At 58.8% G+C, this 22,988-nt stretch overlaps 1 protein-coding gene across 3 annotated transcripts in view; it reads left to right on the top strand.

Annotated features, from left to right (window-relative positions):
- Positions 1-22,092, top strand: part of Snx29 (sorting nexin 29) — a 394,118-nt gene extending 372,026 nt beyond the window's left edge. For all 3 annotated transcript variants that reach the window (XM_047532903.1, XM_047532904.1, XM_047532905.1), the window contains 2 exons: positions 4,863-5,002; positions 20,132-22,092. In XM_047532903.1, coding sequence (XP_047388859.1) covers positions 4,863-5,002; positions 20,132-20,261 — 270 coding nt within the window. In that variant the 3' untranslated portion in view covers positions 20,262-22,092. The remainder of the gene's footprint in view (positions 1-4,862; positions 5,003-20,131) is intronic.
- Positions 22,093-22,988: the final 896 nt, after the last annotated feature.

Genomic DNA, 22,988 nt, shown 5'->3' with positions numbered 1-22,988 from the left:
GAAGTCGCCTCCTCCCGGGCACTTCCTTTCCTCCTCACCGGGCTGAGGCCGTCTGTCCTGGCGGCCATGCTTACTGTCTCTCCTGGATCTAAGCTTGTGACCATGGGGACGCCTCTGTTTCCCAGGGCACTGTCCTTCAAGGCACAGTGCCACAGATGTGGGTAGGTGTGCAGCAGTCCTTGAGTGACCAGCACGTGCATAGCTCTAACTTGACGCTTACGACACAAGTTAGTTGCCCATTCACATCCGAGGTCCAGTGCAGATCCGGGGCCTCTGGGAGCTCTTTCTTCACGTGGCTCTGCCATCTCCACGCAGGACCTCCGTGCTCCCACACAGGGGCGGGAGAAGAGTGAGTTGCGGGGGATTTGCCTTGTGGCTAGGCCTGAACTCTACTTGCCTCGCTCCTATCACCATCCGTCGGCCAGAACCTGGCCTGGGCTCCTAACTGCAAGGCATGCTGGGAAACCTGGCCTGCCTTTGTGCTCTGGAAGCAGAAGTGGGGTTGGTGGGCCAGTCTTATCACAGTGGTGCAGGATGCTATCTCAGGGCCGGGTCTTGTGAGAGTCTCTGAAAAGTTCTGGAATTCTCTAGCCAGCAATATGTTGTCAGATTGGCTGGATCTGATGTGGCCGTCTCTCAGGAGAGGCTCCTGATGGACTGGACCTTCTGTTTATCTTACAGAATGTCAGGGCAGTCTCAGGGGAAAGCAGGGGCTCTGCAAACGCGGTGCTCTCTCCATCCCCTGCTCCCATGCCGCCTGCCCTGGGGTGGGGGCTGCAGGGTGGGGTGGACGCGGGCCTCTGTCAGGAAGTCCCAGGGACACTGGGCAAAGTGCAGGAGCCCTGCTTGTTGCCCGTTCACAGCATTCCTTTGTTTTTAGAACATTTATTCTTAATTTGATGGTGTCTTTATTTTCTTGAGTCTCAAAATTAACCTTTTTGGAGAGAAAAAATATTCCCATTAAAGTAGTCCAGAGTGCTTTTTTAAAAAGTGGGGACTGATTCCCAGTGCCATTATCAAGGCCAGGTGGGGTGGGACTGAGGGGAGCAGGCTGGGCAGGCCAGTGGCACTGTGCTTCCAGCTAGTGAGGGTCCTTGCTGGTCAGCCCCTGCCCACCAGCAGGGCTGCTCCTTTTTATAGGGAGGCCAAGAATCTGGATTTTGTACAGAAATCCCCTGGTTTTAGTGTTTTAAGCCACGCTCAGTCTGTGAACCCTCGTTAGCACCTGTGGAGAAAATGGTGGGACAGGCTTTGCCAGGCCACAACTTGACCGTCCCCTGGAGGGAATCGATCCTGAGCTACGTGGCGTCCACTGCCGAGTCTCACCTACGCGGGAGGCACTGCAGCCCTCCAAACTTTGCAGAAGCAGCGGCTCATCTGAAAACCCAAAGACTCATAAATATGACTAGCTATGAGATGGCATCAGCCAATTAACAGTAATTTTATTAGGGGTGATGATGGTGTTGTGGTTAATAGGAAAATGTTCTTAAGTGTTTGGAAACGCACGCTCAGGTATGCCTTGATGGCTGTAATCTACTCCAAAGCACTTCAGGAGCGATGCCGAAGCAGTGGAGGAGGGTGGAGACCACTAGGAGAAGCACGACGGGGACTCATTAGAATGTGCTCTTTTGACATCTTTAATTTTTTTACTGTCCCAAGTGTATTTTTTAATTTTTTCTTTTTAGATATACATGATGGTAGAGTGTATTTTGACATAGTATACATACATGGAGTCTAATTTATTCTAATTAGGATCCCGTTCTTGAGCTTGTGCATGATGTGGAGTTACACCGGTCCTTATTCTCACATGAGCACAGGAGAGTCATGTTTCATTCTACTGTCCTTCCTATTCCCATCCCCCCTTCCCTTGACATCTTTAAAGATTTTCATCATAATTTTTTTAAAAAGGTAAAACCATCACAGTCACAGGAAGAACCTAGGCTTCCATGACTCATGTGTCCCTTGGGTCATATTCTACCCAGGTGTGCAGAGATTCAGGCCAGGGATTAGAAGGTGACCAGGACGGAGACTGGAGGTCATGCAGCCCTGCCTGCCCTGGCACAGAGGTGACAGATGTCCTTCTGTTCACACGGTAGGTGGCTTCTGCTGGTAAAGCCTGGTAAAGAGGAAGCCGTAGATTGTTCTTCTGCAGGTTGGGTTGTCTTCCGAGTTGAGGGAGGTTGTAATTTTGAGCTCTTGGGCAAGGTCCTCCCCTGCCTGAGCCTCAGTGACCAGACTGGGTAGATCCAGCACAGAGCCACATGAAGACGCTGCAGAGACTGTCACTTACCTGACAGCTCAGGTAATACATGCTTGGTCGTCAAGTGGAGATGGCTCCCCCTTGGGTGTGCTTACAGCCAGACCTGGCACACGTGGCATGGCCGTGGGCATTGGGGAGGACTTGGGATTCCTCGGGGGATAACCCTCATCTCAGCCAAGGTGCTATTGCCTGGGGCACCAGGGTGAGAGGAAGTGCCGGGAAGGTGCCCAGGGCAGATTAGCCCCGAGGGTGGAATCCTCTGGTCTCCATTTGGGGGTCTACTTTCCTTGGGCTCTGGCTCAGCGAGCCCCACGAAGCATGAGAGACCATCCGGGACCTCTTCTGGTTTTAGTGTTCTGAGCATCCCCTTCCCCCTTCCAAAAAAGAACCTTCCCAAGGTCTCCCAGGGCTGACTAGCTCCTTTCTGTCTTCCTGCAGCAGCCTCTCAAACTGTCTTCAAGGGTTTCTTGTGCAGATTGAAAACGAGACTTGATTAGCTCCGTTTAGCACTGACCTGGTGTGTTACCACCTTCCTGAGGAGGAGTGTCTAATTGCTTAATGACGGGCTGCACCTCAAGGAAAATTTCAGTCAGCTTTTTTGTCGCAGTGACCAAAAGACCTGACAAGAACGACAAAGGAGGAAGAGTATATTTCGGCTCACAGTTTCGGTGGTTCCGTACGTTGTCGGCTGAGTCCGTAGCTCTGAGTCAGAGAAGAGGCAGAACATGGTGGCTAGAGGTTGTTGCCGTGGAAAGCAGCTCAGGCCACTGCAAGCAGGCAGCAGAGAGCTCTGCTCACCAGTGACAAAATGTAAACCCCAAAGGCACACTCCCCGTGCCACACTTCCTGCAGCCACCCCTCCCCGCCTACAGGCACCACCCAGTTAATCCACATAAGTGGGTCAAACCACTGATGAGGATACACCTCTCATTATCTAATGACGATGCCACACTCTCTCATTGTCTCACACTTGAGCTTTTGGGGACACCTCATACCCAAATCACAACAGACACCAAGGAACGCAGCCTGGCATGCAGAGCCCCAAGTGGCTTTGGCTTGGTGGCACCTTTCTGGGCCAGGTCTCTTCACTCATTGCCACACAGTCGACCTCTTTCCAGGTTACATGAGATCCTAGCCACTGGCCAGGGCCTGTGCTGGTAGTGATACGGAGTGACCTGTGGCAATTCAGGTGCTGCTGTCCCTCTGGAGGAAGACCTCCAGTGATGCACCTCATCAGGGGGTGGCTTCAGGTGGCCCCAGGGGATCCCTGCTGGCAGCACATGTTCCCTGGGCGTTCCTCTCACCTGGTGCTCAGAGGAGGCGTTCAGAGAAAATACAGGGTGCCTGACGAAATTTGAATTGAAGGGGAACAACCGTCGATCTCTCAGTACCCATGTGTCCCAGTACCCCATGGCCGTTATCTCTGGCGGGACACTGCTGCTGAAAATCCATGTTTGTTTATCTGAAGTTAACGAGCCACTGGGCATCCTGTGTCTTCGTTGGGTAACTGCCAACCCTGGATTAGAGATGCCCAGTCTGGTCCCTGGCAGGACTTCGTGGGAACGCTCCGTGGGGGACTGGGCGCCAGGCAGGTTCTGAAGGTGCTGTCTCGGCACGTGGCCTTGTTTGACAGATCCTACTGAGCCTGCTGTGGACCAGCTTTGTGCCGGCTCGGGGAGCAGAGGAGTGTGCCACCCAATCCACAGGGCCTGCGGGTGAGGTGCCACCTGCTCTAGCTGTCCTTACCTGTCCGTCAGTCCACACTGACGATCCTGGGAGGGCGAACAGCCCTGCCCGCTGCCCTCTCCCTGCTCTTCATTGGCCACCATCTGGTCTTCAGCCCACAGGAGCTTCTTCAGAGGAAGGCTTCGCTGGTGCCCGTGTGGCCCAGGGCTGCTTTGTGAGAGGGTCACCAGGACACAGGTGTGCGATGGGAGTGACTGTAGACGCTGTGGGTCCCCACTCCAAAACTGTCAAAACTACCAGGGGAGGGGGCAGCAGCATACCACCCAGCAGTGCTGAGGAGAGGGGCAGAGTGGCCCCTGCCTTCAGAGGCCAGTCCATGCACCTCAACTAGGCAGTTGTCCTTGGGGGACAGGGCATGGCCACATGTGCACAGCCCAGCTGGGGGCAGCCATACCGCCAGATGGCCTCGTTTTCAACAGTAGGTAGACACTGTTAATAAAAATCTTTCTGAAGCAATGACATCATTAAAGATCAAAGTTTTAATGACAATATTTTGAAAACTGGAGGCAGCACTTAGTAATTGCACGTTTACCTGTGCGGTGCTAGCTTCGTGTCTTCGTCGCTGGCCTGTGAACGCCTCAGCAGTGCCTGTGTGTTCTGGGTTCTGCCCTCGACCACACTGGGCGTGCTGAGGGGAGCAGCCACCTGCTGGCTGGGACTTGTTCGTGGAGCACACTGCAGTAGGTCCTAGAGCAGCTGCCCCACCTACTAACGGTCCACCCGAGCGTCCTGTCAGTGAAGTGACGAGGAGTGACTCCTGGAGACAGCTGGGTGGGCTGACCAGGGCGCGGTCCGTGGGGTCCCTCCTGGACCACGAGGGGAGCACACCCAGCACACATTCTGTCTGTGTCCTCAGGATGCCAAGTTCGTAGAGGAACGAAGAAAGCAGCTCCAGAGTTACCTGCGCAGCGTCATGAACAAAGTCATCCAGATGGTGCCCGAGTTTGCTGCCAGCCCCAAGAAGGAGACCCTCACCCAACTGATGCCCTTTTTCATGTGAGTACCTGGACCTGAGCACTGTTGCTTGGTCCCTTTGTGAGTTAGCGAGGCTGTCTGTGGTGGCCCCACCTGGCCCCAGGTATGCCCAGGGAGCTGTCCGTGGTGCTGAAACGGAGGCTTGGTTCAGCACTTCTGAGACCCCAAAGTCGGCAGGCAAGTGTTATGTGAAGTCCTCAAGTAAATTCAGACTTGATGAAAGGGAAGATGCATGTGCTGGTCAGCTAGGTGTTCCAGAACTAAAGCAACCTGTATCAGCTTGGTGATGGCCCGAGGAGACCTCACAGGCTCCTGCTGCTGTTGCTGGAATGACCCACTAGTACCATAACTTAAGTAGGAACAAGCTTGAAAGGAGGTCCAAACTCCTGCCCACTCTGCCTTAGAGAAGTCCAACTGCTACACACTCACAGGATGGTCCCCAGCTGCCTGGTAACATGGCAGGTGCTGCTGCCTTCCAAACCCGGGTCTGCACCATACCTCTGCATCTGTGGCTGGGAAGCAGCTACTTGGACAGCGCCTGAGGTAGCTGGTGGCCACTTAGGTGTCCCCACCTTGTCTCAGTCCCCTGTTCTCTGTCCCTTCCCTGCCTGTGACATTTACATCCTGGAAGCAGGGGAACCAAGATGCGGACATCTGGGTTTGCTCTAGCAATCAGCGAGGTTGTCTCTAGAATGTTCTTGTCATTGTGGAAACACATAATGTGAAAACAGGCTCCTGTGGCGGCAGCTTGTTGGTACTGGAGGGCATGGGGCGGTTGCATTGCAGCACAGAGCTGTGACTCAGAAATGGCTGCTTCCTGTGGGCTGTGCCAGCACTGCCAGGCTGAGCTTCCAGCAGGTGCTTCGCTGTAGCCAAGAGGCTGTTGGGGTCTATTTCAGGGCTTGTGAGGAGGCACTTGTGCTGTGCTCCTGTGATAAAAGGCGCCTCGTCCTGGGCAGAGGGCGCTCTGGGGAGCGTGGCATTTCCTCTGACGCACTTGCTTGTGATGCCTGGCCTGGGGCTCCGGCCACACTGTCATGAGAGAAGTTCTCATCCACCTCCCACGGGGGGACCCCTGGCCTTTGGTGTGTGTCACCTCTCGCTGAGCCGTGGACGTTGGCTCACCTCCCTGATGAAAGGTGAGTTGGCGAGTTGGCTCTAAGACAGTCGAGACCAAGAGCAAGTCCCGTAGAGGCCCCAGCCCTGCAGGACATCAGTGTCCCCCGCCTGGCCTGGCAGTCCAGGCACCTGCAGCCCAGCATTTATCCAACACAGCCTGCCGCACTGGGAAAGCTGCCTGTTCACGCATGCACTGGGCGTGTTGCTATTCAGCAGCACCGTGCAAGAAACCTTTGGTGTCTAATCAGCATGGAGAACATAAGGCTCAATTTCATGGGCTTTAGAAAGCAAAGAATTTCAGCAGGAGATTGTTGCAAATAACACAGTATTGACACTGGAACTTGGACTGAACACTGGTTTGGACCCCGGTTGAAATCTAGCCGCTCGCTTCCCTGGTTTCCTCACAGCTGAGTGGAGCCGCCCCCCACTTCTGAAAGGGTGAGGGGAGATGAGCAGCAGCCACGCCTGACCTTGCTGGCAAATTCCACATGGAGGTTTCCTTTCTGTGCTGCCCAAAACCCAGCAAGACTAGCATCTCCACTGACGCCTAGCCAGGAGGTCCAGGTTCCTTGTCTTCTCTAAAAAAAATCTCTTGGCTGAGGAAATAAACCTCTCAAAGCAGAAGTATTCTTCCAAATCTTGACAGACTTTTCTCTTACATACCAGTTCAGACTCCAAGAGGGTCTATGTCACTGATCACAGGGGACTTGTTGCCTCAGATGCCACCCCTGTCTGTGGGGCACTTACGGGTACTGCCTAATGTGTCCACTGCCTTATTTCCTCTAATCCTCCTGAGAATCTCTTAGGAAGAATCTCACAAAGTTGCCATTAAAATGGCAATTTCACAAGGTTTCATGATATTTCAAAATTAGAACACAATGTAACTACATCAATGTAGCCTTCCACAATACTGAAGAGGAGGCGGCAAGCCCCTGAGCAGGCAGCTGGGGCATCGCAGGGCACACCCAGGGAGCGGGACTGTGTATCGCCTTCACCTCACACAGGTGGGAGGCCCCCAGCCTGGGCGTTGAGCCTGCCCCTCCCACTTGTTTTTCTTAAAGTAATTGTCAACCAAAAAATTAGAAGACATCAGATTTAAAAAAAAATGTCAAGTTTCTGGTGAACAGTCAGTGAGCTGTCCCTCCATGCCACAGTCCTGGCCACAGTCAGTGGGGACCCAGTGCCCACCGAGCCTCTGACTTGACTCAGAGGCTCCTGGCACTGAACCACCCTCCCCTGCTGGGCATCGTGCTATTGGGCCGGTTTTCTCCTCTGCCTGGGTGGTGTCACCCGTGGAACCTTCCTGACCCCAGGCACATGCAAGTGTGCAGGCCGCAGGTTTGGGACTGAGGACACTGTCACCCGTGGTGCATTTGCTGTGTGCCCATGTGTTTGTCCTGGGAGCCAGCCCACTGTTCAACTCCACTGCGTGAGGTCCCAGGGGACACCAAGCTGGTGGGTAGAACTTGCTTTTGTTTTTCTTCATGAAAAATATTCCTTAGAACTCTGAGGCTAGTGTGGCTCCAGTATTGGGCAGGACCTGCTTTTGCATATGCTTTTCCGTTTTCTGTGCATCTCACTGTGTTCTGTGAAGGGCAGCATGACTTTTAAACAATCTGCCATCTGCACACATCAGTTGAATCGGCAGGTTGACCGTCCCCCCAATCTCTGGGCCTCCTGTTGCCTACCTTGTCAATACCGGCACCACTGGGTTAGAAAGTAAGACGGGGGGAAGTGGGCCATGTCTTTTCCATTCTGGGCTCTATCAGGGTGGCCCAGGGGGACCCCCAGAGTCTACCTCCCAAAGTGGAGTGGCAGCCCCCCAGCTCCCTCTTCTGTTGAGACCCCCACTTTGATGGTGTTCTGTGCTGGGGGTGCAGGGAGGTAGACCCTGCAAATCGGGCATGTCAGCCCATCCCAAGGGGAAGGTCAGGTGCCATTCACGAAGGGGCCTGGACTCCAGAAAGCCACCCTGAGAACTGGCGGCCAGTGGGCGATGGCATCAGTAATTTGCATGCTGTCACTTGGCGTATTATTAAAATGAGTGTCTGCAGAGTCATTCATCCCTGGGAAGCCACCCTGCTCCGCGAAGGGAGAGGAAGTTGGGTGGGAGGCAGAGTAGGTCATGGCACAAAGTTCCCGCTGGAGTCTCAGCGGGAGCGCCATCCATGACTTCTGCGGCGGCACTGCCGCCACACGCAAAGTTCTTGCCTATTTCTTGCTAACAGGTGAACTCTGTTCTCACAGTGAGCAGGTTAAGTTCAGCTCAGGGACAAAATGTCCCCAGCTGAGCCTAAGTTGAGACCTCTGGCCTTTTAATCTCTGCCTCCCGTGCTTTTGTGGATTGCCCAGAGCCTCGAGGGCACAGTGCTCAGCGCCGCCCTGCTGCTGGAAGGAGTGCAGGTGCCGCTCGATGTCTGGAATGAGCCGGCCACCTGGCATGGACAGTTGGGAAACAGGCATGAATGATGCTCCATGGGAAGAGCAGGCCCCGTTCTGACCTCTGCTCCAGCCCGTCCCCTCCCTCGGCCTGCCGCACTGATTTCCACCAGCCACGCAGCCCCAAAGGCAGAGCCGGAGAGCACAGAGGTTTGGAGTCAGTCGTAGTTCCCAGCTCTGCCACCGAGGGGGAGCCGGGGTCTGTGCCCACATGAGGAGGTTGCCGAGGTACAAGATGAGATCTTCCGTGTAAGAGCGCTCAGCTCAGGGCTGCTGTGGGTGGGAAGGAATCCCTAGGAGGAAGAGGAGGAAGTCCTTACAGAAACCTGGCAGACGTTACTATCGAGCTGTCCATCCACCCATATACCTTTACAGGTAAAAACTGGCGTCTCAGGAAATTTTGGTGACTTGCCTAAGATCATACCATAGGGATCCTGAGATTTGGGGACTAGTACGTAGTAGGTACTCATTAAAGAGCTGTTGTAACACTGATCATTCAGAAAGGCAGTCTTTCCCCCTCCTTGCCAACCCAGGATCCCCCAGGATGGACACAGTGCTGGGGTAACTGGGAGGGACAGCACGTCCGCCTCTTCCAGAGGTGCAGGGTCAGCCTGGACCCCAATTCCTGCAGGAAAGCTCATTGCTCAAAGGCCTCTCCTTTGAGGGACTCCAGCCCTGTTGTCTGAAGACATGGAACGAGCCACTCAGTCACCTCAGGCCACGTGGCCTGACGTTTGAGGGACACAGCACAGTGCAGGCCAGGTGCAGGCCTCCTGGCTCTAAAGGTTCCCGCCACAGAGATCACACGACTCACTTTTTGAAAGTGATACGGGGACAGCTGTTCTTCTCTAATCCTCAGGTAGTCCCCCGGGGCCAGGCACCCCCAAACACAGCGGTTATGCTCCTCTTCCCGTCCCCCCGTCTGCCTGGCGAGGGTTGGAGTCCATCTCCACAGGGTGGGCGATGGTGTGGGTTACGGGATTCCAGAGGCAGTGGGAAGGATTCGGGACCCCGCTGCGTGGACACAGGTGAGCCCCAGAGAGGCCGGAATTCAGCAACCCTCTCCTTCATCGTCCCTTCGTTCACCAAGCAAGCACTTGCTAACCCTCAGCAAGCCCTGGGGATGGAGCAGGCCCAACAGCAACGCAGGGAAGGGGAAAATGGACAGGCACAGGCACGTAGGACTCTGCCTACCAGAAGGTCTTTGGAGAAGATTAATGTGCATGAGAGGCGGGGCAGCCACGTAGGTGGGTTTTCCCATCCTATGCCCAGGGAGGGCCTCTCTGAGGGAAGGTGTCAGATTTCTAAAAGACTGTTCCGATAGAGGGGCAATAAGTGCAAAGGCCCTGAGGCAGGCGCACACCAGGCATGTCAGAACCTATGCAGCCAGCACCAGAGGAGAGGAGTGAGACTAGAGATCACTGGGAGAGAGTGCACAGGGCCTCAGAGACCAGCGCAGGGACTGCAGGACTTATTCTAGGTGGGTGGGAAGCCATGGAGGGTTTGGCGCAGGGCAGTGACATGATGGTCGCTGTTTAAAACTTCACTCCGGATGTTCTGTGAGAATGGAGTTGAGGTGGGCGAGCCCGAGGCTTTCCGAGGTCCAGGCAGGAAGTGATGCCGTCCTGACCAGGTGAGGAGGTGCCACGTGAGCGGTTGCACCCTGCAGGTGCCCGGGGACTGGGCGTGGGTCAGCCGAGAGCTCAGTACGCGCCCAGAGGCCAGCTGCTGGTGTCTGAGGTGGGAGGCCGCCTCCATCTTCCAGTTGGGTTTCTTAAGCCTCTGGCTCGAGGCCCTGGGCTGGCAGGTGTTGCAGACAGACGAGGCTTGGACCCCGCCCCAGAATGACCTCTTGGAAGGCAGCGTTTGCTGGGTTCGTCATTCGGTGGAATCTGCAGAGCACTTGCTGCGTGACAGGGCTGTGCCCAGCCTGCCGCCAGCTGCTGTGTGCCTCAGTGTCTCCCTCTGCAGTGTGGGGACGGCAGCAGCACCTCTCAGGGTGGCCGTGAGGGTCACGTGAGCACATGAACCCCAGGCTGCGAGAACCGCACCTCGGGAGTAGGAAGCAGTGTGTGTGGCCTCTTCCACGCAGGGAAGCCGGGGCGGACGTCCTGGGGAGCTGGCCTGGTGAACTCGCGGGGAAGCCCTGAACCTGCAGCGAGCTGGCTGAGGAGGGGCCGTCGCCCCCGCCCGTGGCCTGGGGCAGGCTTCTGCCCAGCACTGCAGAAACCCCACCACATCCCGGCTCCGCACTGCTCTGCCCTGGTGAGGCTGGTTCCTCAGGAGGCTGTGCGGTGCCCTCCGTGAGGCTGTATCCCAGGCCGTCCTCCCTCAGCCACCTTGGGAGACTCCACGGGTGGCCTCCTCGGCCCTGCTGGCGAAGAGCGCTGCGCCTTGTCACTGTGCAGGCGTCGTGAGCCGTCCTCTCGCCTCTTGGATATGCAGGATCCTGGCGGCCTAGGAGGGCATCGTCCTCCGCAGCTGGAGGACAGTAGGGCAGTGCCAGAGCAGGGGGAGCCCGAGCGTCTGACCCAGAAGCCGCGGCGAGTGAAGAGGCCAGCTCGACACCCAGCCCCAGAGCAGCGGGAAGAGCAGGCTGTCCTCTGCCGCCACGTTGGCTCAGGACCCACGGAGCAGGTGGCATGGCACAGCTGGTGGTATCCGCCAGCAAGGCAGCCAGGACAGCCAAGGGAACACCCGGCTGCCCCAGCGACAAGGGCTTCCCTCTGGACGGAGCAGATCCTGGAGCGGCCGCCGTCCGAGGCCGCGGGCTGCTGGCCCTCGCTTCGCCAGGATGGTTTCCCCTGTGGGCAGCTCTGCACCGGGGGACCGTGGCCGGAGCCCTGCCAGAGCCATGGCGGCTGGCTTGGTGGATGTGTAAAAGCAGCTCTGCTCCCCTGGGCCTCCACCGTCAGACCAGAGATGGAGAAGAGCCCAAGGCCACTGGCCCTGCCAGTTCCAGGGCCAGGCCAGGAGCCACCTCCTCAGGCCCTCGCAACTGCCCTCGAGCTTGGTAGTGCCGTTTCTCTTCAAGCTGAGAAAAACGAGCCTCGAAGGTGAAGCCGCCCAGCCAGCGTCTCAGCGGGGCTGTGGTACCGAGGGGAGTGTAGCGGGGTTGACGTGGGTCAGAAGCCACTGCACTGGCACCAAGTCAGCACGCAGCAGGTGCTCTGGACCTTAAGGGTGGCAGTCTCTGTTTGGGAGCTGAGGTGTGGTCTTCTGTGCCCTGACCCCCTCACCTGACCCACCACCGCTCTAGGGAGGCTTTCTGGGTGACTTGCCACCTGGCTCTAAAGCCCCTGCTGTGGCCTCACGGCATGATCTGCTCTGGGGTGCTGGTTGGTGCTGTCCATGGTCCTGTCCATCGCACCCTCTTTGGGATCAACTCCTGAAGTACAAGCTGCAGAAAGGACTGGAACGTGGGGTCGAGGAACTTGAGAGGGCTTTGGCCCAGGTGGGGAACGTGGGCCTAGATGACCAACACCCACGCCTACCCAGCCCATTCCCAACCGAGTGCTCACGAGCTGTGGCCCCTTCTTGTCCCTCCTGGGAATTTTTAACTGGTCCAGAAAGAAGGGCGTTTGGCCTCAGGCCACTGACCTGTGAACCGTCTGCTGGCCAGAGGCAGGCTGCTGAGTAAGAGCAGAGTCCCTGTGCGTCTGTCTCTGGGTCACCAAGAGAGCCTGCCATGGCAGAGCTGTGGCTGTGTCCCCACCAGCGCGTCTGGAAGGCAGGTGCGAGATTGCTGTGGGAACAGGAAGCAAGCCTGCTGTTGTGATGGGCTGTCGTGATGGGACGGGCTTGTTTGGCATGATCGGCGAGGGGAGGGTTGCAGGCCGGGCTTGACTCGAGCCCTGCCGTTTACTGTCCTTGTGACCTCAGGTTAGATCCTTCGCAGGGTATGCCTCCGTCTCCTCATCTGTCAAACTTGCCTGAAGTGCTAAACAGCAGGCCCCTGGAGAGCTCTTGGTACAGTAATGACGAGTCCTTCAGTAGCAGGTGTGTGAGTGACAGGGGTCATCCACGCAACCCCACTGACCAGGGGCTGGTCCTAGGTGGCAGCAGGAGGGGGCCCGTGGGTGTGCAGCACAGCTGTGGGGCGGGCAGGAGCGAGCCCCGGTGCCCCACCTCCTCAGACCACGGCTCAGCTGCCATCGTGTCAAGCTATCTCATGCTTAGTGGCTGAAACCACGTGAATTTACCCTCTGCAGTTCTGCAGGCTCTAAGCCCACACTCAGCCTCCCGGGACTGAAGACAGGATGGGGCTGGGCTGGTTCCTTCTGGAGCCTTCTCCAGCTTCCAGCAGCTGCCCAGGTGGGGCCTTCCTGAGTCACTGCAACCTCTGCTTCCATCCTCAGACTCTGGGCCCGAGTCGGTTGAGCCCCAGCACATTGGGGTGTTTGTCACTGGCCACTCGGGGCAGGTGTGTTCTCTGGTGGGACCCATAGGAGTAGCCAGATGCCAAGACCCCAACAACCTCTGTGCGCAGAGGCCAGAAAGTGTGGGGCAACCCTGGGTTCAAGGCCCCAGGCTGTGCTGAGCGGTGGGACTTTGGACAGGTTCTCCTTCCCTCCGACCCTCACGTTGATGTGAAACTGACACCAGGGAGTTTGTTCAACCCAAGAAGCATCACATGGAGGAAGGACTGGATTGATCGATGGAGGATTATCAACAGTTACTAGGCAGAGGGAGAAATTTCCTAATACATTTAGAACCGCTGTGATTAAAAGTGTTGTTTTGATTGGAAAATTAGCAAAACATGATGAAAATTACAGACATTTAAGTAGCTACCTCCATGCAAGTATATTTATCAGAGGAAATTTTACATATGAGAGATTAGGATTAGCTTTCAAAATATGTGAAAATAAGGATTAAAGTCAGTCTAAAAGCCAAGACCAGGCTCGTTTGTTTCTCTGGGAACAATCCCAGAGGCTTCAGCCTGGACAGGGAGGACGGCCTGAGGCCTGCTGCCCACCCGCTGTGCTTACCACACCCCTGCTGCATGCGCTGCTCCATTTTAGGTACTGTGAGGTCAAGAGCATGGACAGTCTGGTGGGGGAGACAGGACATGGCCAAGAGAACTTGTGTCAGGCGGCAGTTGCTGTGGAGAAAAATCAGGACCTGGAGCCCTTGATGGTGGTTGCAGAAGGCTAGGGACAGTTTGAACAGCACAGAGACCGTGCCAAGGCCCTGGGGCTGAGTGTGCTCACGCTGCTTGATAGCAGGGAAGCCAGGCTGGGGAGGACAGTCCCTCACGGGCAGCCTGTGGTCAAGGCAGGGACTCGGCTCTGTGCTGTGGGATCCCGGAGGAGGAGAATGAAACAGTGAAAGGAGGGCTGGGCCCGGCCCGCCCTGCTGGCTGCTGTGTTAGGAAGGCAGAGCCGACAGGATCTGCTCCATGGGGATGTGAGGAGAGCCAGGGACGTGCCCCCAGTGTTGGCGTGAGGACTTGGAGATGCGCATCAGGCTTCCAGGCATCTTGGAGCCCAGAGTTTAGGACAGAGGCGCAGGCTGGGCTTGTGACCAAAGGCCCTGTCCACGCAGAGGAACAGTGAGCCACAAGCCTGGTGTGGGCATCTGAACCTGAGGCAGGAGGGGGCCCTGCCACCCGCACCCTGTGCAGGTTGGTAGTTGGGGAGGAACCAGCCCAGGAGGACCTGGGAGCTGGCAGAAGACTCCATTCGCAAACGGTGCCGCAGGCAGCGACGTGAGGCCCAGGCGCTTCAACCTGGAAGGCGCTCAGCACAGGCATCCCAGTGCCAACGGGAAACGCTGCATCGGGGGCGGGAGCCCCAGGCTCGCGCCCAGTCACGTACTCGCCCTGGTGTGGGGCCTTGGGCGATCCTTGCCTGCTGAGGCCTGGCTGTCCTGCCACGCTGGCATCCATGGGGGTGGCCCATGCATCATGACCACTGGGCTGGCCTCCAGCAGGTGCTGCATAGAGACCTGGAGCCAGGCAGTGCCAAGAGTGCAGGACAGCCGGGCCACCCCAGCATCCTGGCTTTCAGTACGGCACCTTTGCCCTGTGAATGCTGCGCTGTCAGGTCCCCACCCACCAGGGCTCTCCCAGGCCACACTTTGATACCTTAAAGGCTCAAAAGGCAAAGACCCCATCCTGAGAGTAGCCAGCAGCAGCCATGGAGAGCAAGACCCCAGAGGGTTTGCCAAGTGCACTGCTCTCACGGGGCACTGCTGCCAGGGACAGGCCCGGGCCAAGCAGCCAGGCACGCCTTTGATGACTCACGCCCCTCACCTCTGAGGTGCAGTAGCACGGCGGTGATTGCTCCGGAGCCGTCACTTGAGCAGGTGTGGGTTTTGCTGTGAACGAGAGGAGGTTTGACTTCTTTCTCGGGCGAGCAGAAATCTGGGCACCTGCTAGCTGATTGGCAGGTTCCTTGAGTCCACAGCTTCAGCTCAGCCCCAATGAGGGGGCATCTCAGGTGCTACCAAGTTCAAGTGTGGATCTTGGCACCAAGTCCATGCCCTGGAGGCGTCACCATGGAGGAAGCAGGGCCTTCAACTGGTCCGGGCCCCCAGGAGCCATCCGTGGGTTTTCAGGGTTGGGCCAGAGGATGGAGCCGAGTGGCGATGCTTGTAAAATGCCCTTGGTGGTGATAAAGGCAGCTGTCATTCACTGGAAGGCCCCATGGCCGCAGGAGACCAGCTGTGGACTCCTCTTCATGGCCCTCAGTGGCACTGAGGGAGGTGGAAGGTCCCCCAGACCGCGGTCTGCTTCTTGCACCTGACCTGGAAGCAACCCAGGCTGGTACACGGGAGGCAGCTCCGTTGGTCACCTCTGCAGGTCAGAGCAGTGCCCACGGTGGGGCAGTACTGGGCCGGCTGCTGTCCTTATTCAAGCTCAGGTCCTCATGAGTCCCCGGAGGGTGGTCACTGTCATTACTCCATTCAGGCCACAAGGAACCTGTGGTACAGCCAGGACTCCAAGCCAGGCAGCTGGACCCATCCACTCGGTTCCTGGTCATGGTTCTCCCGTGGGCCCAGCATCCAGACTCCAGCGGGAGCAGCGACAGCAGCTCTCCTCTCTCCGTCCCACCCCAGTCCTAGATGGATGGTGCCCCAGTTGATGGGAGGGTAACTCGGGGCCCTCGCCCAAGTTCACTAGCAGAGCCTTCAGACCCAGGACGTCTGCAGCCGCGTCCAGCGTCCGTCCTGGTGCCGAGCAGTCGGCTTGCCACCTCTCGGCCAGAGGGCTTCTGCCTGTCTGTGTTACAGGAATCAAAGAAACCCAACGTGGGTGTGGGAGCGGGCCGTTGCACAGTGCGTGTTTAGCGGCAGCAATCCAGAGAAACGCTCACCTGGGGTCGCGCCTAAATGCCACGCCTCCACAACAGCCACGTCGTGTCTTGGGAAGGAGAGAAACGGACCTCCCGCCCCAGTAGCCTGTGGACCACAGGCTCGAGCGACCCAGCGAGGTGCGAGCAGATGGTGGCGCTCCCTCCCTCCCGTTTCATGTTGCCCCCGAGGAAGAGGCACCTTTGCAGTTGGCACCTGCACAGCCATGGCCACTATGTCCCAGGCAACCCTGGCAGGAAAAGAGAAGCCACCAGCCCAACGGCGTGGACCCCTGGGGTGGTAGCTGGGGCAGAGGGGACTATGCTGGAAAGCTTGGGGGACCACTGGCCCTCAGGTCACCTGAGGAGCCCCGGGGGAGGCCCCAGCAGCAGGTTGCGGTGGGAAACGAGGGCCAGGTACTCATCGGCCCCTCCCCCACTCTGCTCTGCCTCTCGTCCTCACCTCAGTCAGGTCCCTGGATACTTGGCCTCTGTGCCCCGAGGTGGGGTTGACGTCCTGCAACCCCGCCAGCTGACAGGGAGGGTTCAAGCCCTCCTGCAGAGGACGCCTTCCACCTCACCTGGCACCTGGGCCTGGACCCTGCCGTGCCACATGGGGAGGGGGCTGGCCGTCCCGCAGGCTCAACTGCCACCTGTCCCTGGGGAGTGGTGTCTGGGGTCTGCCTTCCAGTGGTCACCCCGATTTCAGCACCGCGAGGCCCATATTGGGCTTGTGACCTCCAGCATTGGTAGAGGACGCAACTATGGTTTAAGGCTCCTGGTGACTTGTGCACGGCAACCCTGGGGAACCCAGCCTGCCCGTCCCCCTTGGTAGTCCACATGTTCCAAGGCCACCCTCTGAGCCAAGCGGCTATCGTTTGCATTTCTTCTGGACTGGGTGGCTGGAGGCCCCGTGGCTAGTGCCGTTGGTGGCCCTCCCTAAAGCCCCATGCACTCACCAGCCAACATACTCTATCCAAGCCCAAAGAAAGGAGCGACTGGGGCCCCTTCGGTCTCAACTCAGCAGGAACCCGAGATGGTGGAGCGGTGGGGGCCCCGCCCGGCTGTGAAAGCCTCACCCTGGAGGGAGACAGGAGCCCCCGCGGGGTCCCGGGCGTGGACCCTGGAGCTGCGGCTCCCACCTGGGCAGCGACCAGACATAAGGCAGGCCCCTGCTCTCCAGGAGCTGGTGGGCTTGGCGGTGGCTTCGTGCTGACTGGGGTAGTTCCTGGGGACACAGCAGAGTCCTGACCGAACCCTCAGCACCCTTCCTCAGGCCAGCCTCGGCCACCACTGGTGAGGGAGGGACGGCCACACCCGGGCCTCCCAGCCCAGCCCGCTCCACGCGTCACTAGCATGAATGGGAACAGCGCTGCCTCAACCCACTTAGGGTAGGTCTGGCGCCTGGCCTGCTAATGTCCCAGATGCCACTTGGGCCAAGAGTCACCCAGCACGTTCTGTCCAGCCTTTAGCCTGGGACCTGGGGGTGACAAGCAGGTGTGCAGCTTCCAGGCACAGCAGGCCCTGTGAAGGAGAAGCCCGTGCTCGGGGCAGCAGGCCTCACAGCTGCGATTAGTGCCCAGGGGTTTAGGCAGAAGAGAGGCCAGCAAGCCAGGGCCCCCGGCCAGGCCCTGCTTTCCGCCTATTAATTAGCCGCAGCTCCTGTCCCACCGCAGGGCAGAGGTGGGGGGTGCAACGGGCCCAGAGGGTCCTCAGGTCTAAACACTTACCTTCTGACCCTTTATGACAGAAGTTTGCCCTCACGGCTGACAGCTCTCCATGCTGCGTCACAGGAGGGAGACGCGGACCCAGCAGAGGATGCATCCCTGCCTTTAGAAAGGGCGAACGAGATATAGATTGTGTACACACACACGCGAGCTGGTGCGGAGGGGAGGAGAGCAGAGCGTGCTCCGGCGGTGAGCCGCTGTCCTCGGGTGAGGCTTGGCAGCTGCCAGGACACTTCTGGACCCTTGGTGCCATCCCGTGGCTCACACCTGCCACCCTCATGTCTTCCAAGGACAGTTCAAGATCATTTCTCAAAGTCCTGACATGGTCAGATGTTCAGCCAATTTGCCAGCCCACCGAAAAGCCACCTCTAACCTCAGAAAAATGGCATCACTCTCGTGCCTGGTCTTTCGACGTGCAGCGTGTCCCTGAAGGACACAGGCAGGGGTCACTGGGGCTTGGGCTGAGCATCAGAGTCTTCAGAAGTTCCCCAGGTAAAGGCTGGGTGTGCTGGCACACGCCTGCAAGCCCAGCGGCTCGGGAGCCTGAGGCAGGAGGAGCACGAGTTCAAGGCCAGCCTCAGCAACTCAGCAAGGCCCTGAGCAACTCAGTGAGACCCTGTCTGTAACTAAGCTACCAGAGGCCGGGGGAGCACTGGGGACGCAGCTCAGTGGTCAGACACCCCTGGGTTCTCTCAAGAGCCCCTGCCTTTATCAGACTGGAGCAAATTCTGGGGGCAAAGCTGAACACCAGCTCAGCCGCCTGCTGTGCCCTCTGGGGACAGTCCCATAAGCTGTAGCTCCCACCTCCCTGCAGGTGGCTTGTGGGGACTGAAGGAGATAACGTGGGCAAGGAGTAGCCAAGGCAACAAGTAATCGTCTTCATGCAAAACCAGGGTCCTGCTTCCCTCAGGTGCTTCAGGACAGCACGGGGGCCCTGAAGACCTGTGTCCCCAGGCCAGTGCTGCAGTTTAGCAGCTGGGCCACCTGGCCAAGCTAAGCTGGGGTTCTGACCCCGTCTTCTCATCTGGAAGGTTGAGCCCCTGCCCCAGCTGTGCCTGTGGAGCAGAGGCTGCATGGTGCCAGCGCTGGCTGGGAATCGGGGCTTGGAGGGCGCTACTTAGAGCTCCTGCAGACCACCCTGTCTGTCGCACCAGCTGGACTCTGCCTCGCCGGTGCCAGCACAACCCCAGGCGGTAGGGAAGCGAAGGGTACTGCCACTGGTCACGATGGCAGGCACAGGCCTCCAGGACTGAGTCCAAAGGAGGCTGTGGTGTGAAGGTCTGGGTTACAGACGTGGCCCGAGCTCTCCCGGGAGTCCAGCGCTGGGCTGCCGCAGGGCACAGAGGACATGGGGCCGAGGGACCGCACAAGAGGTGGTCCGAGTCAGAAGGAGCTGGGGCTCTGGGCGGGGCAGTCCCAGGAGCCAGTGGCACTTTAGTGGCCCGCCCGCACACGCAGAGGGGTCTGGAGGTCAGCTGTGGTTGTGAACGCGAGGCTAGGGACAGTGGATGGGCCTGTTCTTGGGTTTTCAGAGTCACAGTCAAGACAACCTTGAAGCAACGTTGGAGCCCAGGGTCTGGTGACAGAGGCCACTCTCGGCAGCAGAGTCCAGTGTCCTTGCTGTGGAAGTGCCTGTACCCGAGGCTCAGCACAGCACTGTTCCCAGACCCTGCCTCCACCAGCTGGTGCGCTGTCTAGTTCTCACACGTGGCTGTAGCACATTCTAGTCCTGCTGTCTGTGTCGCACTGGCCTGTGCACACCACAGCTCTGCCACCATGACACCCTCCTGCCCCCGCTTCGGGCACCACGGCCACCTCGCAGAGCCTCACTACCTCATCTTGAGTTCACACCTTAGCTCAGAAGGCAGCTGGTGGGGGATCCCCCACCAGCCCCCCTCTACCCCCACGGCGTAACTGTCCCCGATCTGCATCTCCCAGCCAGGGTGGTTTCCCTTTCTCACAGGATTAGATGGATAAAGATGCCCGTGCCCCGGGTGCAGAGCTGAGAAGGGCAAAGTCTGCAGCCGGGCTCTGACGGGGGCGCTCCCAGGTGCTGGAGGGACGTCTGTGACAGAGCACGTCCTTCCTCTGCTCTGCGCTATCAACCCCCATCCACGTGGTTAGCAAAGGCAGCCTGGGTCCCTGTCTGCAGTGGCCGCAGGCCGTCCTGCTGGGCAGGCGTCTGGGATGGACATCAGTGCCCCCTCCTGTGGCCCTCGAGCCTCGGATGCTGCTGCCCGTTGGATTACTGAAGGTGGCCGCTGGGGGCCCTCTCCTGTGTGTGCTGCAGCTCTCTGTGACCTGGAAGGCGTGTTCTCCAGAGAAGCTTCTCCTCTTAGGGGATCAAGGAAGACAGCCCTAGCTGGTGTACTCCTTCATGACCCTAAAACGGGATGCAGAATGTGGCCTCGCCAGCCAGCTCAGATATGTAGCTGGCTTGGTTGGACCCTTGGGTGACGTGGCACTCAGTGTCCCCTTTCTCCAAGCTGCAGCCCACTCGGGGTGGACCTGGGTAGTGGCCGTCCCCTACCCTGCCTGTGCACCCCTCACTGTCCGATTCTCCTGTCTTACAGTGATGTCGCCCCTCCTGGAGAGCCCCTGAACAAGAACAGCCGGCCCAAAGTGGCTTCCCGCTTCCCTAAGCTGTCCCGTGGTCACCCCAGGGAGACGCGCAACGTGGAGCCCCAGAGCGGTGACCTCTGACCTCAGCAGAATCCCAGATCCCAGCCACTCTGTCCCTGACCTGGCCGTGGCAACTGGCCCGACGCCTTGGAGTGATGACCACATCCACCTGGGCAGCCCCAGAGAGCACACCTTCCCTGCCGGTCACATGCCACCTATTAAACTGCTCAGTCTCAGAGCTGCCAGGCCCCTGTCCTGAGAGCACGGCGGCTCCTCATTGGACAGACTGGCGCACACAGCCACTCCTCTGCAGCCCTGCCCCGGCCGCAAAGCCGCCCACGCCTCTGCCCGCTCAGCCTGGCAGCAGGCTGCTTGCAGGCCGGGACCCCCAGCTGAGATGCACGACTCCAGCTCGGGGGGCAGGCCCTCCAGCACCCCCGCGGCTCTGCCTGCCAGGGCTGAGCGCGACTGCTTGCCCCTGTGAACGTGACTGCCCGATCCGCCCTGTGGCGGGCGGAGGGGTCTTGTCCTTCCACCTTGCCCTCCAGCAGTGGTCGCGGGCCACCCTGGAGGCCCCACCGTGGCGTCACTCCTGCGGGCAGACGTTCCCGCAGCCTGGGCTGCAGCCACCAGTGACACTGAACTTTGGCTCTGGGAGAACTTCCCTGCTTCCTCATGGTTGGCTGCAGGAAGCAGCAGCTGCATAGGAAAACTGAGGCCGCCATGCAGCCCGACCCGCTTGGCGTGGGCTCAGGACCTCCACCCTGCCAGCAGCAGCGACCGGGGGCCCTGGGTCAGAGAGCCCAGGCCTGGCCAAACGTGGCGAGCTGTGGCCTCGGGTCACGGGCCCAGACTGGGGAACCGGTGCAGGGTTTCGGACTCAGGTCCATCTGTACTTCTCTGAAGACAGTTGGTGATGTGCCGTCTGTCCCTTAGGGTCTCAGCGGGAGCAGAAGCCCGTGCTCCTCCCGTTCCAGGGCAGGCGGGAGCAGGACGAACAGCGTGGCAGCCAGCCCCAGTCAGGTGGCTTCACAGGCCCCAAACCATCAGCTGGCCAGCCTCCAGAATCATGTCACCTCCCCACTGAGGGCCTGCTCGGTGACCGAGTGCACTTAGGAGTCTGTAGTGTCCTTTACTCCGTGGGCACGGGGACATCACGGCACACGTACATGTCCATGAGCGGGAGGGGATCGTGCAAGGTGGCCGTGGGTTCATGCTAGAACCTTCTTCATTCATTGGCCGAGATCTCAAGCCACTGTGTTCCCACAGAACATTTCCAATGAAAACTGGGCAGAGTCGCCTGGAAGATTCACGTAGCGAGGTCCCCTCGTGGCTAGAGGGTCACTTCCTCAGGGCACTGGAGAAGCCAAAGCCAGTAACACGCCCAGGAGAGCAGCAGAGGCAGCCCACGGGCCCTCACAGGGCACCTGGGCTCAGGTGGGGTAGAATGTACCTGCTGCTCGGTGGCAGGCAGGGGACCCTACCGTCAGCTTACAGGGGTCCAGGAGATCTGAGGGTGCTAGAAGACGGCATGGTCCCTGCCCTCATTGTCCAGGATGGCCGGCTCACATGGTACACGGGCCTCACGAGCAGACCAGCCACCGCCCTTGTGCCTCTGAACACAGAGCCCGCCTGGGCCTCGGCAGGGGCCGTCTGAAGCTCAGGCCGTCCTGTCAGGCCTCTGGATGGGGGTGGCACCACAGGGGCATTCTGAAGTGGGGCTCCTCCCTTGGCCACAGGACCACCCACCATCACCCCGAGCAGGGTGTCTACGCTGAGTGGCTTCTTTGTCCTGCTGTGCTCCATAGGGTGGAGCCTCCTACCTCCCACATCCCACAACCCTGATCCGCAGCACTTAGGTGCCAAGTGCGACTGGGTTCGCTCTCTGCAGCCCCACACCAGGAGCTTCCAACGTTCTGCACGTGAAGTTCAAAAAAAAAAAAAAAAAAAAACTTGCCCCCAGAACTACAACCAACCTTCTCCTTGCTTTTTAATTATTCATGGAAAACGCGTCCAGCTCTCAGTGTGGATGGTAAAAGGATGTTCCCGTAGCCATGTGGGGATCGACTGCTTGCAGTCTGCTCCCTTCTACCCCCACCATGGTCTTGGGAACCCTGGCGTGGCCGCAGATCATCCCCTCATTCCCCCACAGGTGCCTCATGCACACGTGACCCCCCAGAGCTCTTACAACAGTGGCAGGTTGGGGTGCCTGTACAAAAGGCAGGCAGGACCTGTTCGTACCTGTCCAGGTGGTAACAGGCCTATCTGGTGCCAGCCACAGGGGCCTGGGCTGGGCAAGAGATGGGAAGGACGCCGCCATCTCCTGGTGGGTCCTCCACGACTGCCGGCTCCTTGTGGCTGAATCCGGGGCTGTGGCCCTGGCGTGCTCGTGGACACTGCTGTCCCTTCCTTCTGCTTGGGACAGTTTGCTCACCAGGGACTGGGCCACGGCAGCACAGGCCATGTTCCAGCTCCCCCCGTCTGCAGCCTGTGACATCTGCTGGCCTGTCATGTGGCAGCCAGGCCCTGTTCTCCGGGGGTCCCCATGAATGCCCCAGTCCCCTCAGGCCTTGGTGTGCGACCAGTGGCCCTGCCTGCCCAAGAAGGACCCGCCACCAGCAGCCCCTGCCCACACGGCAGTTCGGCCTGGGGGCATCTGGAGCAGCACCTCATCCTCGAGTCTCAACCCCAAAGGCAATAACCGAGTGGACCGCTCAGCATTCCTCTGGACAACGCCTGCCCTTCGCCCTGGCCTGGACACCATGAGCGGGCACCCCGGCCAGTTCCAAAAGGCAGGCGTCCCCTTAC

This window comes from Sciurus carolinensis, chromosome 18 (genome assembly GCF_902686445.1).
Source record: "Sciurus carolinensis chromosome 18, mSciCar1.2, whole genome shotgun sequence".
NCBI classification, from domain to species: Eukaryota; Metazoa; Chordata; class Mammalia; order Rodentia; family Sciuridae; genus Sciurus; species Sciurus carolinensis.
Note: the sequence above shows the minus strand (reverse complement) of the source record. Positions and strands in the feature narration are given on the sequence as shown.